The following is a 12,474-nucleotide window of genomic DNA, read 5'->3' on the forward strand; positions in this document are numbered from 1 at the left end:
TGTTATTGAAAATACATTTTTTATTTCCTGTTTAACCATATGATTGACAATATGCATTAGGAAGGTAAGTAAAACCATTGAGAAATCTGATTTAATAATTATAATGGACAGTTCTAAATGAGGTATATACAACATATTCTGAGAATTTGGGTTATTAAGGAAAATATTTTTGCAATTAAATAAAAATTCATTTCACACTATGAAATCAATTGCACAAATAGTATAAGGGACATATTCTCTTATTTTTAAAAGGTCTAATATTACAATTTTATAGCTTAGTTCAAAGGTTTTATAAATATATGTAAGACATTTATGCATAGCAGATAGTGACTGATTTATGCAACTTACTCACATGTAACTTATGTCCATCTTTTACAGAGGAGTAAGTTCATCTCAACCATATAACCTTGTTATTTTACAAAGGGGGATGGTAATGGGCCAGAATGGGGAGTGAAGAGTTAAAATGGTTAAACGGTACAATACACCTTACTGAGAGAGTTCCCATTATCTTTGTACTGTCTCCATTCTAATCAGCCCCCAAATGATGAAATGAGGGTAGGTTAAAAACTGAAATACAAATGAGAAATTATTTCTTTGAAATACTGCAAGGAAAGATGTAATCAGTGGAAACTAGTAACATATCCAAAGTGGAGATGCAGTGACAATATGGAATTGGCCATCGAAGACTGTTTCTATTTTTACATTAACTTCTTATTTGTAAAACTAGGGAATGTGCCCTGACCTTAAGCTATCTCTAAGGATATTAAAGCTTCTAGGTAAGAGGTTAGTTCTTTGAACACCCTTCCTTTGTACACCCTGGACTGAATTTGCCTGGCTAAAAGTAGTCTAAGAATGGTGCTCTTCAAAATAGCAGAGCATGTCTACCGGGGGATTTGGCATGATATTCTTTAATCTTTTTGATGTTAAATCTAACAAAGGAATTGGAGTGGGTGACAATGGGAGCATGGTGTAACCTTTCTCTCAAAAGCAAAAGGATAGCTTGGAATTCTACCAACAACATTCAGTTTAACCTAAAAACAAATAGATAATTAGTCAAGTTTATAGTGATGACAGTGAATGCAGACTCATTAAAGTTCTTGGGCAGAAATTTAAGCTTGTAATTTCTATTTCCATTTTCTTAATTCTCTATTCAGTAATCTCTCAATTTCAGTTCTTAACTGTATCCTTTTCTATCACTTCTACTCCTTTGCCAGTTTCTCCCGTTCTCCACCATTTTTCTCATATTTAAGCCATTCTACCTTACCCAATCTTGTTGCTTTCATGAAATTATTTGTTATGTAATATAAAACAATTTTTGGTTAAATGAATATTCAAAAACATAAGTTTTATATTTATAGAAGTAAATATATGCAAAACATAGAAAATTAGGAAAAATACAGATCTATAAGCCCAATATCTAGAGATCAGATGTGTTTTTTAAAGACATTTTTTGGTGTATTTTCCTGTTCTTTTATAAAGTCACACCTTCTGAGTAACACAGCACAAAAATTGTTAAGGGCATTTGATACATTGTACGAATTTGGCCTGTAGGAAGCATTTATCATTTGTACACCCATGTCAGCTGTGCTTGGACTTGTTCCACCACAACTTTGACACTTTTCCCTCCCCCTTTAAAACGGAGTTTGAACTGTGGAAAATGTTATTTCAGTGTCTTAAGTCATGTTTCTTTTGGTATTATGGGGTCGAAGATGTTTTTGTATAGTTGGGGCATCCGAACATCTGTTTGTGAATATTTTTCGTGGTCTTTTCCTATATTCTTCTTGCCTTACTTGGATTTGACCTAGTTAAAAATAAATGAATATGTAGATGCACCCTCTAGCTTTCCTGTTCTTCTCCTGGAATCCTAACTAATGTCCCCTTCCAACTTTATCAGTCTCTCTTCTTTTCTGCAATAGCTCTTGTAAAATATCCTTTAATTATCTTTACATATTATGCTTCATCTTCTGAATGCAGTTGCTCTCAGTTGTCAAGAATGCAGCAAATGAATGGGAAGAAGTCAGAGAATACCTGCCTTCAACTCTATTTCTTCATTTTTATCTGAAGTCACTCTTTTGTAGCTTGCTTTATATATATATATATATATATATATATATATATATATATATATATATAATTTATCTGTGTATGCATCTGTATTTGTATGTAAGCATATGCATAGATAGGTATATGTATATGAGTGTTTATAGTAGATGCCATATATACTATAATGGGCTAGGGGATAACTTGGATGAGTACATGTTTCAGGATATGACTCACCTATTTTACTTTCTTCTTTCTTTCATTAATATAACAGGACTGGCCACAACAGAAAATCCCAGTGCTCTGCCTCCAAGTGACCCTTTACCTGCTCGCACCACTGCATTCTCACCCACAAGCATCTCTGAAAGAGAGCATGACTCCTCAGAGACTTCACCTGCTCTTAGTCCAGGCAATACAAGAAGCCAAGTATTCCTGGACTCTTTCAATAATGCTAGTGTCCCTGACATGACAGGTTGGCATGGAGATATTGTTAACTGTAATAATATTAGGGAAAACATGTCTTTTTTTCTTTTTCTTTTTGAATTCTAAAATGATCAAGACAGCTTGTCATTAACTGAAATATGTGTGCAGTTTTAAAGTATGTAATTTGTGTCAAAAATGTAGGGCACATTAGGAGTTCATTAGATATTTGCAGACTGAAGTAATGAATGTCGACTGTGTGAGAGAGAAGAGGGAGGGTGAGCAAGAGAGGGAGGGAAGAAGAGCCCTAAGGAAAATCATGGGGGTAAAGTTTCTCCAGTGTCCTCTGATCGCCACATTCTGTGTTGTTCTCCCAGTTCTCCTCATTTAGGTATCCTCTAGACAGGTCTGAGCTGTGGCAGGTATCCCCAAATAGAAACTTTCATGCCTTTCTTCTCCATTCAAGAGTCTCATTATCAGAAAATTATTGAAGATGGACAATTTATTTTTTTAAAATTTTCATGGAGGACTTATAATCCAGATTTCTTTTCTGGATTTCTTCCAGATTCATTCACATTAGTTAAAAAATTTAATTGATCAATATTGAGAAATCTTGATGGTGGAATTAAAAGCAAGGTGGACATGGTCATAGCAAAATATCAAGTTGATGTGGGAGGTATTATTGCCAGAGAAGACCACCACTGCTCCTTAGAACCCCGAGATATCAGTGACCTGCTCATCTTATGATAGTGTTCATAAATTGACAGTAATGAGGACTGCTTAGATTTTTCTGAAATAAATGTGCTATTTTGCCCTTTTCTTATGTTTATCGACATACTCTGACAAAAGATATTTGAAATGTTCAACACTGTCATTAATCTTAGTTTGAAAAACAAGCTTGTATAAATTCTCCAATTACAGAAATCTTGTATACGGTACATTCCAGTGATTGGGGTACTATACTGACAAAATTTACTAGTTATAGTAAGTGATTAAGTAAATGGCCAATACCTTGTTATAGCAATGATAGGACTGCATCCCTAATCTTGCCTCATCCCTCCCCCTCCCCACACACACCCATTACCTGTAGCAGAGTAGTAACAAGGACCTATCCAAACATTGTAAGGATTTTAACTCATTGCTCACTATTGCCCGCTAACTTTTAAATTTTATTTTATTAATTTAATGTTACGTTACATTACGTTACGTTATTTTTTTGTGGTGACAGGGCTGGGGAATGAACCCAGGACCTTGTACGTGGAAGCCACTGCTCAACCAGTGAGCCACATCCCCTTCCCTGAGTTGGTTTTTTCATTTGTTTGCTTTTCTGTTTTGTTTTTAGGAGGCACCAAGACCTCCCATGTGGGAAGGAGGTGCTTAACAGGTTGAGCCACATCCCCTTCCCCCACAAAGTTTTTACAAAAAGAATTGAAGATGAAAGTCCTGAGGGCTAAGCAGCACATTGCATGCTATTTTTTTATATTGACTGCATAATTTCAAACAGTTTCCTACTTAAATTGTTCCACATCTCAACACATACACACATACACACCATTCCTATCTTTTCTTTCATACTTTTTTCACCTGAAAATATGAATGCAGTAGATTTACAGAGTGAGCTAAGTATAGGGTGAAAAAGGTTTAAAATGGAGTGGTTTGGAAATAAGGAGGAAAAATTTAAAATAATGAATTGATTGGAACAATCATATTGATTGTGAAAGTAGCTTGAAAACTTTCTTATGCTTTCAAATAAAAGAAGAGCACATTTTATTTTCTAGAAAATAGTTTTGCTTTCTGGTGATATTTTAGTTATCTACTGTGATAAAGTCTGTGGGTGTTATTTAATTTATGCTTCTGATTTATTTATATTGTTGAATCAAATCCAATTTTTCTTTCTTGCTGATATACTTTGGTAAAAAAAGCCCTTAATACATTTTTCTAGCACTATAATATGCATCATTCAAAATTGATCTTTCCTGAAAATGATTACAATAAGCATCCACATGTCTATCATTAAACGTAACATATAATATTTGTATAAAATAGTTTAAGCCTGTTGCAAAGCATTACCAATAGTCATAGATATACACACACATGCACATACACACACATGTATATTGCAAATACCATCTCCCCAAATCTTGCTTCTGAAAGCTACCACTTTAACTTTTATTGTATAAACTCCAGAAACTGCATACGGCTCTATTATTGTGTGTGTTTGTAAATGTTTCTCTACACCCTAGAAAATATCAATGTTTTCAAACTTCCAATAGGATAGTTAAACTATTTCATTTTGATTTGAATTTCTTTAATTTTCCATAATGGGGAGCATCTTCCATATACTTTTTGGCCATTGCATATATTAGATAGTTGTCTATCACGTTTTTTGGGTCCTTTTTTGTATTTCTTCTTTTGTTTTTGATTTGTTAGATAGCCTAGTGTATTTGGGATAGAGGGGTTCCTTTCTTATGCTGCCTACAAAGAAATACCCCAACTTTCAGTCTGTAGAGTTGATGGAAAATTCACAAAGCTCATAGTGATGTGGAAGTCACAAAGGCAGCCTGGAAACACGAATCTCTACATCTGTACCCGGCTCAGGGAGCCTCGGAGGAATGTGTAAACCGAGCAGGCAGGTGCCACCTTCCTGCCCTGAGAACTTAAATCCTGGCGGACACATTTTAATAGATTGGGTCGCTTCGTGGTTTAGAAAACTATAATAGAAATCTGCTCCTTATGATCACTTGGCATTTACATTTTTCCTCTGAAGCGGGAGAAGACTGATGTAACGATCTCGCTCTCTTACCTCAGGTGTAACATCTCAGAGGTCTGACCTTCTCACGCACACGGTCGCGCAGGCGCCCTCTGCCGGATCTACCAATCAGACACCCAGCAGCAACGCTGGCCTTACCGCACTCACCCCTGCTCCAGGCAGGCATGCAGCATCAGGTTTGCCGGCCCTGTAGACGTGCGCAAATGTGAACAGCTCACGACAACGGCCTGTATTTGAGAATGATGGGAGGAAATTCACTTGTTCAACGTGTAGCACTTGAATTTGGGATTTCATACTTTTACAGTTACTCTTAGGATAGGATACCTTCAGATAGAGGTTAAATCACGACGAATGAGGATTGGGAGAACACGGAATGTGTTCAGTAGGAAACAATTATACAGGGTACTTTGTAGGTTTCTTTGTATTGGGGGCAAGTATTATTGTACGGTGAAAATTTCTTTTTGCTAGTAATAAAGAATAATATACCTCAGCCTTTACTTAAAGACATCCTAACAACAACAAAGCAATGAATAATAGGTGGCTCCTATGATCAGTGAAAGGCCCTGAGAAATTGTGAACACATCTGAAGTATTTTAAGAATGAAAAAAAGATCTGTTCACATTTCCCATTTAATGCCAAGATCCTTTCAACTCAGCACCTCTATATTTATAATGCAAAATATTCCCTTACTTATCTTTCCATTATATGTTTCTTCATGGTGTCCTTTTGTATGATCGAAAAACAAATAGGTTCTTTGTCAGGTCATGAATCCACACAGCCACAGTTATAAAATTAGTATTCTGAAGCCTGAAATTTAGAGATATGAACTGGGAGCCTTCCTGGCTAACATTGGGGTACTCTTGCTTTAGATATGAATTGAATGTGGAAGACAAACCCATCTGATAGAATTGTTATAACTTTGGGCTACTAAAATTGTTCCCTTGGCATAAAAATCAGTACTGGCAATTCAGAAAGTTTAAACAGCTGGGCAAAGAGCTGCCTTCTCCTCCAACCATGTAGGCTGCCATGGGAACCAGAGTAAAAAGATGTGGAGTTTTTAGCAGATTCAGAAGGTGTGGAAGGGAAAAAGTAGTAAAATCACTCCAGAGGACTGACCCCTGGAGGCTGATTGTCAAAGACTGGTGGGTCTTGCCCTGCTCCTGGAATTCTTCCTTTCATAGTAGCAAATTCTACTAATTAAAATCTATTAGGATTAATAAACCTAATTAAAATTGTAAACGCCACTCCTGAACTGTAACTGAGATTACCTACATAATGAGGGGAAGGAAAGTTGATAATTTGAAGGGGGAAGAAGGGAATTTGGAGAGTTTCCTGGAGGGTCAGAGCGGGAACCACAGGACAGCATGGGGACCTGGGGACAATGCTGCCTGGGGAGAAGAGAAGGCCACGCTGAAAGAAAGCCAAAGGCAAACCACCGGGATTTAAAACTTTTCAAAGGTCCAGTAAGAGGTCTAAAATGATTTTTTTTTTTTTTAAAGGATAAACAAACTTTTCTTCTCTTCTACTGCTTGTTCTGTCAGGGCTCTCCTCTGAGAACCCAGAATAGATGCTAATGCTATTTATTCTATTCTAATGTTTAGTTACATCAGGGAGTGAGTAGCTTTTGAAACTGAGCTGAGAGCCTAAACTCATTTTTTGGAAGATGTGTTCTCAATTCTAATGGACCATATGGATGAAGTTTATGACTACCCTGTATTCGTACTTGGCGGGTGCACGTATCATTGTGCTGAAACACTGAAATCAGACCGCAGATGAGAGGCTGATGGCAAAGCACTGAGCTGATGACCCTAAGGATCCTAACAGCAAAATAATCGAATACGTTTTCATAGGGACCTGGCTGTAATTCTTTTGCTTTTGCCATGACAACTAGTACAGTGCTAGTCATCTAGTCGGCACCCAGTGAATATATACTGATTTCCTGTGCTATAATTCTGAGTGTGACGTCTGGGGGAAGATATGATTATGCATTGGGTGCTTTGAAGCCTGACGATGACAAGTCCTAACTGAATAGAACATGCAGTTTCTTCTGTTACAACTCTTGATGCTATAATTCCAATTAGCTCACATGTGATTGGAAAATAAGGTAATGATGTCAGTATAATGGGGAAGTTTGTTGGTTTCAAAACAGGTTGATATTTTCGTGGGAAGAGAGGCTCGAATAGTGAAAGTAATGTCGTAAACTTCATTTGGAAACAGAAAAACAAACAAACAAAATGGTCAGGAGCCCATTTAGCTCTATTTTAAGAAAATTAAAACTAAGCACCTGCACCCAGGCATCTCTCCCCAGGGAGTACACCCCTTGGGAGGCTCTCAGCACGTTGCAGGTTGCACTTCCTCCTGTGCCAATCTTTTTTTTTTTTAAGATTTATTTATTCATTTATTTCTCTCCCCTTCTCCCTCCCACCCCAGTTGTCTGTTCTCTGTGTCTATTTGCTGCGTCTTTTTTGTCTGCTTCTGTTGTCGTCAGCGGCACAGGAATCTGTGTTTCTTTTGTTGCATCATCTTGTTGTGTCAGCTCTCCATGTGTGCGGCACCCCTGCGTGGCGCAGCATTCCTTGTGCGCATCAGCACTGCGCATGGGCCAGCTCCACACGGGTCAAGGAGGCCCGGGGTTTGAACCGCGGACCTCCCATGTGGTAGACGGACGCCCTAACCACTGGGCCAAGTCCGCCGCCTCCTGTGCCAATCTTAACTCAGTCTTTTAAACCCAGAGCTCCATTTCCATCTGCGTGGCCTCAATACAGGAAAGCCAGCACTGCATTCAATTGTTTTTGTTCATTTTTTATATCCCCTAAGACAGCCCTTGGCCAGGATGCTTGGCTGCCTGGGTTGACAAAGCTATTTGTTTGAATCTGTGCTCCGATTACAAAGTTGTGTGGGTTTCAAATGGCCTTCCCCCCTCCCCCCGCCCCGCGCTTAGGTTTCCCATAGCCTTGATATTTTTAGTAGTTTTGTGGAACACACACATGGTGGTATAGCAGAAGTGCTAGTTTGTTTCTTGCATGGCCCTAGTGTCAGGCATCATGTTTACTTGGCTGTCTGACCATTGACCTAGAGAGGCAGGGACACCTGACGGTGCTAATGGCCTTTCTGATTGCAGATGTTCCAGGAGAGAGGAACATCTCCTCCACCTTTCCTGCAGCCACAGGGTTCCAGTCGGCACCCACCCTCAGTCCTGCACCCAGCAGCTCTGCTGCCTTACCTCCACACACCTCCAGCACCTCCACCGACGATAACGCCTCAGGTCGGGCTCTCTTGCTCCAGGTGTTTTCGGCTACGCATAATTAAATGAAACTCAAAACCTTGATGCAGCTCTTATTTCAGCAGATATTATTTGCTGGTATCTTGTTTCACAGATTCTCAACTCATGATACTAAGTCAGGCAAAAGAAACTTGCCGGTAGACTTTTTCTGGCATATCTTGATTCTGTTAATGATAAAGTTTATGGCAAAGAAGAAAGATAATAGACTTAAATGTCTTGTAGGCCTGGGATTAGAGTCAACCTCTACAACTTTCAAACTGATCTTAAGACAAGTTACTAACACATTCTGAGTGTCAGTTTCCTCTTTCATAAAAATATATAGAATAATACCACTTCATAGGATTGATTCAAGGACTGAATATGTAAAAAGGCTGGCATGTAATGAATATTTCAGAAGGGTAACTCTTATCCTTAGTAGTATCCAAAATAAGGAGTTGTAATTGGAAGGGAAAGGAGTAGCTTGAAGAATACTGCACCTGAGGTAAGAATTACACCAAAGAAAACTAGTAAGTTCCATTCACCTTATACAATATGTTTAGTTCAAATCACTTAAAATACTGTCTTAAAGAGCTATTTGTAGATAAATCATAGACTCACTTTATTATTTTAAAAACAAGCAAGGTTAATTCAATTGAGGAATTCCTATACGAAGATTAAGATACAAAATGAGGTTTTCTGAAGAGTTTTTCCTGGCCCTTCAGTCCGATGAACTCACTAACTTTTGTTCTGTTAATTTCCTTGCAGGTAAAGGCCTTTTGACCACTCTGGAAACAACAAAAAGTGACATTCCAACCACAGCAGGTGACAACCTTACCCTCAGTCCTGCAGTCATCCCACCATGTGCCTGGGACTGTTTACAGAGGCTCTTCCACTTGCTTTACTGTGGGGTCCTTTTTACGAGAAGTTCAACCAAGTGTTCTAATTCTGAAGGCTGTGGAACAGCAATTAGTCAAAAACATTGATCTCCTAGTAGGGCAGCTGAAAAGATCAGCATAGAGTGATGCATCATAATATAGGAGTGGTACGGACTAAGAGTTCTAAGTTTTAAGAAAATACTTGAGAGAAATGACCAAATATATTATATTAGAAGTTCTTTCTCTAAGGGTGGGTTGAGGTATTAGTAGGAAAGAAAGATTCCATCTACAGGGCTCTCCATTCCAAGTGGTGAGTAGTAGGGGATTGCAGAGCTTCAGCTCAGCTTGGGGCTCGGAGGTAAAGGGACTTTCAAGGGGACAGCCACCGCCAAGGCCACAGCAGTTGTGGTGGCTGTTAGGGGATCAGTGATGGCAGACCTTGCAAGTCCACCATTCTTCCCCAAATTCTTTCAACTGTAAACAAGAATAGTAGGGAATCCTTCGCTTCCAAAGAGCATATTTCCACCCAACTCTTCAGTTAAAAACATATGCTCAAAGGAAAGTGGCTGTGGCTCAATCAGTTGGGCTCACGTCTACCATATGGGAGGCCCTGAGCTCCCGTCCCAGGGCCTCCTTGTGAAGGGAGGCTCGCCCGCCAGCCCCGCGGAGAACTGACTCAGAAAGGTGATGCAACAAAAAGGGAGACAAAGCAAAAAAAAACAAAAAACAAAAATCACAGAAGTGCACAGTGAATGGACACACAGAGCAGACAACAAGCAAGCCGCAAGGGTGGGAGGAATAAATAAAAATAAATACAGACCCAAAAGAATGCATAGCAAATGGACACAGACAGAGAGCAAACAGCAAGCAAAAACCGTGGGGGCGGGGGGAATGTATGCTCACATTGTTGAAAGACAAATTTACTATACTGGACCTAGTACAAAGAACTTGCAAAAGTTAAGCTAGAGAATGAAGCAGCCTTAGCCTATTGGCTAATTTTTTTCTTAATTGTGACTTTCACTCTAAAATACTTATATTACAATGGCATAAACTTGTTTTGAAATTAATCAAGGAGATGAGGCACTTTAAAATATTTTTGGGTGAAATTTCAGCCTTGTCACCACACTACCATTAGTGGTGTACCAGAAAAGTCTTAATTGTATTAATATCATAATTTGATTTATTGGGTAAATGTATATGTGTTCCATAGAACTAGTTCATTCAGATCTCAGCATCTGAAGTCTTGAGATCAAAACATTGTCCTAGGGTCTCCATACTCTGTGTTATCTGTTAAATCAAATGGCATTAAGTTTACAGTTTATAGATTTGAAACACTTTAAATCATCCTTTCTTGAAATAACTAAAGCAGAGATATTCTAAACAAAATTTTAATAATTTGCATTATTTTTTCTTTACCACAGATTCTATTTCATCTACTAAGCAATCATGTGGTAAGTTGTTAACCTAGAGGCAGCATATGTCACTTTGAGATAGCTTTTTAACCATTTTCTTCTTCATTCCAATCTTCCAAAACCCACTAGCTCACTAAACTTATTGGCTCTAATTTCTCCCCAATGATTAGCTTCAAATCTTAATCTTAAGTGCTAGTGTTCATCAGCTGCAAGCAGCTTTGATTTTATATTCATTCCTCGTTAAAAATACTGAGATAAGCAATTACTAGGTACATAACTTTGGTGAAATCCAGTAACTTCAGTTGGATATTTGTAAAATGGGATCATAGCAGGTTTGTTTTGGTGTCACAGTAAAGATTCAGCCTCATGAAAAATGTATAATGTGGATAATACCTTCAAGGTTTATCAAGAAAGAAAAAATATGTCTGTCTCTGTCTCTCTCTTATCCAGTATATGGCCTGGCTAAAATCAAATGCTTGAGAACCATTTTTAGCCATCTTTTTCCCACTTTCTTCCTCTCTGTTCATTGAAAGCATCCTACCATTTGTTTCTAAATCTTACCCCTTCCTTCTAACTTGGAGTTCTTGGACATCAGGCAAAACATCTCTCGTCTATCTTAGATCTCTCCATCTCTTTGGGTTCTTAACTTACCCTTCCATAGTCTCATATCCATTACAGATTAAACACAGAATAAAACCTCCTTCCATCCCAGATGTCTTTTAAATACAGTTTCTCTTTTCCTTCACATCCAAACCTTTTGCAAGAATTGTTTGCATTTGTTGTCTCTTCTAACCACCTCTCTTGCCTTTCTCTTACATGTCATAGCTGCTAATTATAAATGACTTTTGCTTAAATCATGAATAACCGTCTTCTCTTTCTTGATCTCTCTTGATATTTGAAACTGGTGACCACTTTCCTGATAATCTTGGTCTGGCCCATGGGTCTCTGAGACCGCTTTCTTCTGCTTTTCATGCTGTCTCTCTAGAACACCTTTACTCAGGATTCTGGAGGTTCTGGAGATTTTTACAGGCTTTCCCAAGCCCTCTGCCTTTTCTCTTCTCTCTCTATCTTCCATACTTAAATCCATTGCTTCAGCTAACGGTTTTATGCTGATAGTTACCAAATATCTTTTCAGTGTGGAATTTTCTGCTGTGCTCTGTGTTTCCTCAATATCCTGAAGGCACCTCAGACTCATTATGTTGGAAACAGAATTATCTGTTCTCTGAATTTTTTTTCTTCCAAACTCCATTCTGTAGGTGAATGATACCACATCTAGAAAGATGGCAAAACCAAAACCATTAGTCACTCCAAATTCCTTCTCCTAATTTTCCACTCACATACATTATTCTTTTCATAATTTACTTAATTATTCATTCATTTATTATTATTCTATATTATTAAAGTATGCATATTCAGTCACCAAGTCCTATATATATTACCACTATCATTGGAATCTGTCCTATACATTCTATACCAAGACCTTTTCTAAAATCACATTTTGCCAGTTTTACCTCTTAAGTGTCTCTGGAATTCAATCACCGTCTACTGTAATTCTGGACACTGTCATCTTTTACCTGGGTTACTGATGGATTTGTTTAAATTGTTCTCTACCTCCTTTCTTGCCCCATTCTAATCTGCCATTCATATTTCTGCTAGGAATGTCACTGCCTTCAGTAGCCCTCCATACATTTAGTG

At 38.1% G+C, this 12,474-nt stretch overlaps 1 protein-coding gene across 3 annotated transcripts in view; it reads left to right on the forward strand.

The window, feature by feature from the left end:
* PTPRC (protein tyrosine phosphatase receptor type C) overlaps window positions 1–12,474 on the forward strand; it is a 124,732-nt gene that overhangs the window by 53,569 nt on the left and 58,689 nt on the right. Inside the window, exons 4-8 of one of the 3 annotated variants that reach the window (XM_058274927.2) lie at window positions 2,315–2,512; window positions 5,269–5,406; window positions 8,352–8,495; window positions 9,258–9,314; window positions 10,789–10,818. In XM_058274927.2, coding sequence (XP_058130910.1) covers window positions 2,315–2,512; window positions 5,269–5,406; window positions 8,352–8,495; window positions 9,258–9,314; window positions 10,789–10,818 — 567 coding nt within the window. The remainder of the gene's footprint in view (window positions 1–2,314; window positions 2,513–5,268; window positions 5,407–8,351; window positions 8,496–9,257; window positions 9,315–10,788; window positions 10,819–12,474) is intronic. The other 2 variants (XM_058274928.2, XM_058274929.2) reach the window with 2 other exon arrangements.

Source organism: Dasypus novemcinctus, chromosome 13, assembly GCF_030445035.2.
Source record: "Dasypus novemcinctus isolate mDasNov1 chromosome 13, mDasNov1.1.hap2, whole genome shotgun sequence".
Lineage (NCBI taxonomy): Eukaryota > Metazoa > Chordata > Mammalia > Cingulata > Dasypodidae > Dasypus > Dasypus novemcinctus.